Raw genomic sequence first — 9104 nt, 5'->3', positions numbered from 1 at the left:
AGCAGTTTCAGTCTTTATTCCTTAACTTCCTTTCCAGAACTCCTCCTCCCGCCCCCCAGTTATTTAAGAAGTACACAGGGTACAATTGTCCTTTTTTGTAAGCACACCACCTTTGTAGCCCAAGGAGCGTATAGCTGACCTATGACATGACCCATGCCGAACACTTAAAATACATATTTGCAATTTCTGCATTCATCAGTTATGCCGGAAACAAGTATTGGTCTTTGCAACTTACTAAAAAACATTGAGGAATGTGATTTTTTTTTTTTCTTGTTACATACAATTTTCACCTTTCACCCTAAGAAGTTAATACCTAATAAGAATCGGGGTTGTCCAAGTCAGATCATGAAATAATCAGAGAGTGCATTTTGCTTACTCTGAGAAAAATTATCACTTGAGTTGATACCAAAATTAAAGCAGTGCATGGAACAGAAGATGGTTTTGAATCTCATGTTAGGATCTATTTACAATATCTTAACTGTACCTTTTTAAATGCTTGGAATAATCACCGAGCCATTCATTTCCATTTTTAAAGATGCTACTGCAAAATAACAGCTTTATGTTATGTTTTCATTATCACAGATAAGTGGTTCTGTTGGTTAATGACTTCTGGAGATACTATAATTCGCTGTCCTGTAAAATGCTTGCTCCGGGAGAATCTCTAAATGGGGGTGATGAAGGTAAGGCCAAGATGGCTGTTTAGGTACAGACCAGTATTGTGACACCATATGCCACAGCAATATGTTGAATTAATAAAAACTAAACTAACTTTACATAACAACCGCTGCAGACGTAGCCTGTCTTTGCTGCTTCCCTGTACAAATCAGGCCGTTACTCCTGGTTACAGAGAAGCAGGGTACATGATTTTCCTGCTGTAACAACAAATCTGTTCGGAGAAAGCAGATAAACACGATGAAACTCCTTTGATACCTTTTTCAGCAGTGCCAGAGCATAAGTTTTAAGCAAAGCTAATTAAGGGTCTCAATGCTGAATGCTTAATTCTCATTAATAAATATTAATAAATATATAAACATTTTATATATAGGTCTATAAATATATAAAATCTTATTAATAAATATAGAAATATTTCCATGTGCATCTCTGGAGATACTAGAATTTTACTGAAGTGCACGTGACTGTTGACCAGTAATCGTACAGGTTTTACAGTCAGGACCACATGTCAGATTGAGATGATGATTGCTTCTGTAAAAAAATTCCTGATTTAGTTCTCAGACCGCAGAATACACTGAAGATATCTCATGCAGTAGGAAAATTAGCGATTTATATTGCTCTAGAACATACAGTTGCTGATGTGAAGACAAGCCTGACTCATAAATGAATTACTGTGAACCACTAATCTTAAAACTAGAGGTAGCTGAGATACCACAGTAACAGCACCGGTCGTTTGAGGCCTCTCACCACAGTTCCTCACTTCAGGAAAAGACTAATTTCAAGGCAAAGTGGTTACAAGGATAAATTTTGTTCTGATTGGCCTTTTTTTTTGGTCACTTGATAGAGTTCCCAGCATATGTATGACATGAGTATCACTCTTGGTTGCTCTACAGTGTACAGCATGACCCTTGTAACAGCCCAAAGGGGGTAATCTTGTGGCAGAAGTTCTGTGCTAGCAGAACAGAGGAAATTTCAGGGAGAAAAATACTCAGATTTTGAGGAATCTCTAGAAAAACCTTGCCTTGACAATCCTCCTCCCCTCCTTTTTAAAAACAAAACAAAACAAAACACTGTGGTTTGCATTATGAAGAAAACTCCCTTTTTCAATTCATTTATACAGCTTCTAAAAGAAGCAGCATCACCTTAGAGCCAAACCCTGTGCAGGCAATATAAATGTTGCCCTGCCATTTCCAAAGAAAAACACCTCTCCTTGTAAAGCTGTTCTTCAGGTGTATACCCTAAGCTGGACATAATGAAAAGCTTAACTTGCATTTAAGTTCAGAAGTGAAAAGAATAAGAGTGCAAAGTCTTAACTTTGTTTTTCTATTAATACAGACAGCAAGCAACAACTTCTTTCTTTGTTTATTCTGGTTACTTATCCAAGGCAATTGAAAAGTTGCTTAACTTCAGTCTCGTAACTCTTCAGGATCCCTCCTGTTCATCCGCTCCAGTATTTTGACATATATTCCATGATGTTTAGTGGCAAGATATAATCCAGTTAGAGCCTGTATAACTACACCCAAACTCATTTTTCTAAAGATAGGCTGAGCAGTTGTGAGCCAGAAGCGTAATAGATTTTCTTTCCCTGGCAAGGGAGATGAAGAATACCTAAACAACATAAACAGTGGTAGAAACTTACTTTTATTTTTTCCATCCAATTTAAGCGTCAAGATTTAACATTGAAGTAATTAAAAATATTTAGGTAGCTATTCATTCTCTCCTTACTCTCCTAAGTTAAATTCACTTGGTGGTACTGAGCTCTCTGGATAAACGCTATAAACCACGCTGATGTCTCGCCATCCCCTCGCTGTGCTCTGACCCAGTCCACAGAATCCCACCCGCCGGGCAGTTTGGCTGCTGGGCATTGCCAGGGATCAGTAAGGTCCCTCGGCCGTCCGGCCAAACAGCACCAAGCAGCAATCATCACCGCGTGGCAGGACGGCAGCCACAACTTCGCATACCCAGACACATCGTGGGTAGCTTGTAAGGTTCCAGCTCAAGCCAAATGCTTTACAGTTACCAGTTTGCAGATCTTGTCTCACTTTGGGGGCTTAGCGTAGCTCTTACTAACTTTGCCTTGTAGTTAGGTGACCTTAACATAAATCCCCTTCCACGTCCTAAAAGCCTACGAGAAGACAGGTGTGCATAGACTAAAAATCCACAGAATTTAAACCGAGAACTGAAGGTCTGACCAACAAATACATTTGACTCGTTGCAGGTTAACAAGACGTACCTGGCTGCAAGGCTTGCGTTCACGGGGAGAGCCAGGATAACAGGATAGAAACCACCCACAACAGCCCCGATCAATCCTCCTCTGATCACAGCACACACCTCGCAGTTCAGCTCACCTGCAAAACAAACAAAAAACGTTTCACTGTCAGTATTCCCATAGCTCCAGTGACAGGCCGCGTGCGGCAACACGGAAACAGGCACCTGGCAGAAACGGCCAAGCTGTGAGGGTATGCAAGACATTTTGAAAAGATTCTTCCTTTTGTGGGGAAAAAAAAAAGAAAAAAGAAGAAAAAAAAAAAAAAAAGAAAACACTCTCAATCCAACCCTTGAAGAATTTATGGCTTTAAAGTTGACCTTCAAATGAAATCACACAGATGGGGGAAACACTGAACTGCTTTGTTGCCGTCACTTTTACATGACTTTGGGTGAAAAATGCTAAAAATCAGAAATTTTTTTATAAACATATGTAAACACACATACGTATCTCCTTTCCCATTCAACTTCCAAGAACTCACTGCTGCCCAATGCATGAAATGATCTGTTTTTCAAACCCCACTTTACAAACCGAGGGTTTTCAAGACCACCACAGTTCAAGGCCACTGTTCTGCAGCGAGGAAAAGCTCTCCAGCGTTACACTGCCTACAGAACGAAAAGCACTTTTGAAAAGAAGGAATAATGAGGATTTTACCTGAAAATAAAGGCTCACGCACAAAAACTTCATAAATTGCTGCTGTTGAAAGAAACGGAATGACAGCCATTGGCAAAGCAGACACCAAGGAAGCCTTTCTGACGTGTAGGATGTTCCTGAAGAAGTTATTTGCTGCTAAGCCGCATAAGCTTGAATTTGCTGCAAGGAAGTACGATCCATGATTACAAAGGTTTCTGTGAAAGAAGGAAAGTTGCTTCAGCAATTGAGAACTGTAAAAAAAGTTTGGTTTACTCCATGCTTCAATTCCAAATATCCTACAATGAGAGGTAAGAGAGGCAAATCTCTCGCTGGTGCAAAACAGAGAGTGACTACTTTGAAAAGCAACCAGTACAGCATCCTTCGCTACACGTCTGCGTTTACACCCACCTCGAGAATGAAGTAAACAGAAAGGCTGAGAACACTTTTCTGCAAGTTCTTCTATTATGGCTAAGGGAAACGTCGTGAAATTTGCTCTCCTAATCAACATGTTTCTAAGTAGAATGTTTTCTCAAAAGAAATAATAATAATAAAAAATCTATAATCACAGCTAGCTCCTGTAATCACCGTTGTTTCTAGCCTGCTTACCCCAAAGTATGGATCTAGTTTCAATATAAGAGCTCACAGAACAGATCAGGTGGGACAACTATGGCAACTGAGATCTCGCAGTAACGACCTCAGCAGCTGCTGGCGGATCATTTGCAGCGATTCTGTAGGCTGAAGGGCTGTCAGCCGTCCTGGAGTGCATGGAACGCAGGAATGTAAGGTTCTACCTTGCTAGGAGGTTATGACAGTTAAAGGTTGCGTACTTATTTACAGAACTGGAGCTTCTAATTTTGCTGTGATAACAGAGGGACTGGATTCGGTTATGTACCCTTTTTTTTAACACAGGGTTTAGAGCAGCTACTTCTGCAATCTGTAAAACGGCGACGGCAGAATAGAAGAAAGTCTGGTCAGAGGCAGTCAGCATTTAATATCTTGACAAACAGTTTCTACTTGCATACCTTCCATCACAGCAGGTAACGCAAGAGAGGGGATCGCGTGCCAGTTTTACAAGCCTGAGGAGCGGGTTGTGATTGATTTCATTCAACTCGCAGAAGGAAATTGTGCGTTATCTTTAGCGTTATACCTGGCACAGAGAGTTGATGAGTGGAAACAACTCTTTGCTTTAGGTTTCCACAAATCTGAAATTCCTGAAATGACAACTACTGCCAGGCAAAGCAATTAACTGGAAGGCTCTCCGATTCTGAGGCTGTGCCAATATTATTATGTTAAAAGTATATTTTTAAAATGCGTCATAAGTTGGATTTACTGCTAAAGCCCCAAAGAAAATAAAATGCTTAACTGGTCACAAAATTTATGCTAGGCCAAATGTCATATTTATTTGCAAAATTATCAAATGTGACAATCTCTAAACCATTTAGCAATTAAAATACATGACTTTTTAAAATCCACCTATTTAAAACTCTTCGACATTTTAATGCTTAGATTAACATTAAGCACTGACAAACCACACAAAAAAGGCTTCAGAGATGTAGGTGCCAATTCTGCAAAACTTAAACCATTAAAAACATCTGACATCAATGACACCAACTACTTCTCAGTTTGGATAGGAAAAGAGTTTCATTCTTGGTACTTATCAGATTTTCAAACATGAAAACAAGCTACCAACAATTCAATTCTGATGCTATTTAGCAGAAGAACTGGAGCGGCAAGATCTCTCTTGCCTTTATCTAGGAGGCTTGTTTCTTTTTTGGGGTTTTAAAAAGGAAGGGGCCTATTTGCTTTTCAGATCACCATTCTCCCAATACGGGATGTCACTCACAGAACACCCCCAGAGTACAGACTCTGCAAACCAGCTATTTTATTCTCTTGGTACGTTTAAAACCACAGGCAGTGAAATGCCCGTGTGCGTATACATACGTGCAGGGGACCAAAGGTAAAATTTAGCGGCGTATTTGAGAATCCAAAATAGAGCTCATTAACGTACCCAGGACCAGCAGAATCCACTCAGGCTTACTGCTGTACAGAACTGCTACACTGCACAAAAGGAAAGAAAGGATAGAGGGGTTTGGTTTGGGTTTTTATTTGTTTTTTGGGGGGGAAGATTTGTTGGTCTTGGAAAGGAGGGTTGTTTGGGGTTTTTTTTTTTCTTCTTTTGTTTCGATACTAGCTCTCTAGTATTAAAAACAAGAACTTTGGTGAGACAGAACTCTCTCAGTCTGACTGTAGGATGTTTCCTCTTCCCTTCCAGCCATTAGTGATCTCCCTTCTGCATACACAAACTTCAAGACCTGCCAGGGCAGTTTCAAATAAAGGCGCACACCCCAGCACCCATTTCTTTCCAAGGCCCAGCAGTCCCTGAGTACCACAGTCTTTATCAAGATGTTACCACCTCACTGCTGAGGAATCTGCCCCCCCTCAGCTCCCCAGCTCTTCCGGAGAAGTCTTCTAAGTTGAATGTGAGCACAGTGGATCCTACACAAAGCTGCACCACTGTCTGTAACGGGAAGGATAAAGCCCTGGCCTTGTTCTTTCTCACCTGTGTGGGGAGGCCTGGTGTTACTACTGGCAGGTTTTTTAGCCAGCAATTAAGTTCTATTAAAAATAAAATAAAATCAAAGATGCTTCGGATTACTGTTATTTATACAGAATTTATCCAAGATGACGCACACGTGCAAACAGCACCTTACAGAACCGGTTCAGGTTCAGTAAGGCTTTGCGGTGAAATGCAGTATCACAAAACCCAAAAAGGTTGTTTGTGAGGCCCAGAAGGCATTTAGCTGTTTTTGTACTGCACATAACCCCACTGGTGAGCCTGCATGACTCCGGCTGACTCGTCCACCACCACCTGGATACCTCGGTCTCGCCCTTCTGAAACACACAGACTAGCAGGTTGGTGCTCACTCAGTTCTGGCCCCAGGCCAGCCCTGCCGGACACAAGATGACTCCTGCAGAACCACAGGTGTCCGCCTTATGCTCACCAACATCTCAGTTTCCTAGAAAATTTATCACCTCTAGCACAGGACTATATGAATGCTCGGAGCCAGTTAAGGCTGATCAGCCATGACAGACCCTTCAGCATCAGGGAGCACGTGCCAGAAACCAGCTGAGCAGGACCAGAGAGGACAGTGAACTAACCACATTTAAAAAACGCAAAACAAGTTTTCTGTTTCAGACAGTACTAAGCACCTTCACAATTAAATACTTTCGTAACTGCAAGGAAGATTTGTAATACAAGAGTAAAGGAAAAGAAAAGCCTCCAAAAAACTTGAAATATTTGATGCACTTCATTTATTTTACCAGCACTTACTGATCTGCTTTGGGAAGCTCATTGAGTGTCTTTTGCATGACTTCCATCCGCTTAAGTCTTTCCAAATATAGTCTGTGCTGCAGAGAATCTAGTTCAAGAAACTCTCTTCCTGTCATCTTGAAGTCCTGGATCGTAAGGAACAAACAAACAAACGTAATCAAAGTTACACAGCCCCAGTATCCATCAAATAAACTTTTAGACTCTTTTGGCTCTATGCAATCACAAATTTTTCACAGCAGACTTTTCAGTTGCAAAGGGCACCATCCAGCTGCAGAAGTCTGTGATATTTATGACTACAGGAACGCTACCAAACTGCTTTCTTTAGTGATGTTGCGGCTGTGGTTTGACAATCGCTCTAAGCCAACTTAAGTACTCGCTGTGATGAAACTGATGGTCTCACCCTCCACACACTCCTGCCTGAGCACCTCCAACCCTGGGGCCACATAGCAGTTTGGATCAGGAAACACACAGATGAAAACTGCTCAGAGGAACAACACGATATATAGTTGTTTTTCCAGCTGGATCACCTTCTAACACAATGATCCCTAATGCCAGCAGCACAAAGGAAGACACTAACGGGACAATGATTTTGGCAATACTCCAGGTTTAAATTGACTTAACTGTCAAATTGGTAAGGTAAAAAAAACCCCAAACAAATCCATACTTCATAAAGATTTAAAGAAGTCATGAAGATATCTACTCTGCTTTTATATTCCACACCTAAGGAAGCTCTTTATTGGTACTCTTAGCCAGAGCCATGTATCAAGTCAGAAAGTGTACAGTTATTTAGGTGGCAAGGTTTTGGTAGCCAGGGGGCTACAGGAGCGGCTGCTGTGAGAAGACGCCAGAAGCTGCGCCCATGTCCGACAAAGCCAATGCCAGCCAGCTCCAAAACAGACCCACCGTTGTCCAAAGCTGAGCCCATCAGCAACAGTGGTAATGCCTCTGGGATAACATAGTTAAGAAGGGGAAAAATTGCTGCACAACAGCAGCTGAGACAAAGGAGTGAGAACACGTGAGAGCAACAGCTCTGCAGACACCACGATCAGTGAAGAAGGAGGGGAGGATGTGCTCCAGCTGCTGGAGCAGAGATTCCCCTGCAGCCCATGATGAAGACTATGGTGAGGCAGGCTGTCCCCAGCAGCCCATGGTGGTCCACAGTGGAGCAGATATCCACCTGCAGCCCATGGAGGACCCCACACCAGAGCAGGAGGATGCCTGAAGGAGGCTGTGACCCTGTGGAAAGCCTGCGCGGGAGCAGGCTCCTGGCAGGACCTGTGGAGAGAGGAGCCCACACTGGAGCAGGTTTGCTGGCAGGACTTGTGACCCCATGGGGGACCCACACAGGAGCAGAGTGAGTTGAGTCCTCCCACTAAGCAGGAAGGAGTGTCAGAGACAACATGTGTTGAATTGACCACAACTCCCATTCCCCATCCCCCTGTGCTGCTCAGGGGGAGGAGGTGGAGACATTGGGAGTGAAGTTGAGCCTGGGAAGAAGAGAGAGGTGGGGGAAGGTGTTTTAAGATTTGTTCTTATTTCTCATTATTGTCTTTTGTTTAATTAGCAATAAATTAAATTAATTTCCCCAAAGTCTAGCCTGTTTTGTCCACAATGGTAATTGGCGAGTGTTCTCTCCCTGTATTTCCCTTGACCCACCAGCTTTTCATCATGTCGTCTCCCCCTGTCCTGTTGATGAAGGGGGAGCGAGAGGGCGGCTTGGTGGGCACCGAGGTCAACCCACCACGACAGCTTTGGATTAAACCCGGTTATTTAGCGATTCCAATGCTCTTTCTAGATGTTTGTCTCCAGAGGAAAGTTTCCCAGACTGACTTTGCCGGCCATACTTACCTTAAGTTTCCGTCACAATTTGACGTCTGTGTCCTACAGCCCACCCGCGGGATGGCGCTTGCTGCGACGCGGGATGCGGGAGAAGCAGCAGGGCCTCACCGGGGAGGGCCGCCGCCAGCCTTGAGGCCTGTTCTTTAGGGAGACCACACACCGACAAGGAGCTGTCAGCACCCGTGACGCACACACCACCCTCCCTGTCCCCTCACGCACCGCTGTAAGGCAGCCGGAGGTCCCCAAGGCCCCCGGGGCCCAGCTCCGGGCTGAAGCCCTCACACACTGGGAGGCTGCGGCTCACCTCCCTCCCCCCCCGCCCCGGGCTTTAAACCCCACCGCACGCCATGAGCGACCCTTACC

At 43.5% G+C, this 9104-nt stretch overlaps 1 protein-coding gene and 1 long non-coding RNA gene across 2 annotated transcripts in view; one reads left to right on the top strand and one right to left on the bottom strand.

The window, feature by feature from the left end:
• Positions 1-2030: 2030 nt before the first annotated feature.
• Positions 2031-7042, bottom strand: LOC104283055 (transmembrane protein 126A-like). Its single transcript, XM_009881202.1, has 4 exons — positions 6903-7042; positions 3593-3786; positions 2906-3020; positions 2031-2280 (listed from the first exon to the last, which is right to left on the bottom strand). Exons 1-4 carry the CDS (start codon positions 7016-7018, stop codon positions 2079-2081), a joined length of 627 nt encoding a protein of 208 aa, XP_009879504.1. The 5' UTR covers positions 7019-7042; the 3' UTR covers positions 2031-2078.
• LOC104283056 overlaps positions 5647-9104 on the top strand; it is a 5778-nt gene continuing 2320 nt past the window's right edge. The window contains exons 1-2 of the long non-coding RNA XR_717893.1: positions 5647-5658; positions 8403-8406. This is a non-coding gene — a long non-coding RNA (uncharacterized LOC104283056). The remainder of the gene's footprint in view (positions 5659-8402; positions 8407-9104) is intronic.

Source organism: Charadrius vociferus, unplaced genomic scaffold (assembly GCF_000708025.1).
Source record: "Charadrius vociferus isolate BGI_N301 unplaced genomic scaffold, ASM70802v2 scaffold1, whole genome shotgun sequence".
NCBI classification, from domain to species: Eukaryota; Metazoa; Chordata; class Aves; order Charadriiformes; family Charadriidae; genus Charadrius; species Charadrius vociferus.
Note: the sequence above shows the minus strand (reverse complement) of the source record. Positions and strands in the feature narration are given on the sequence as shown.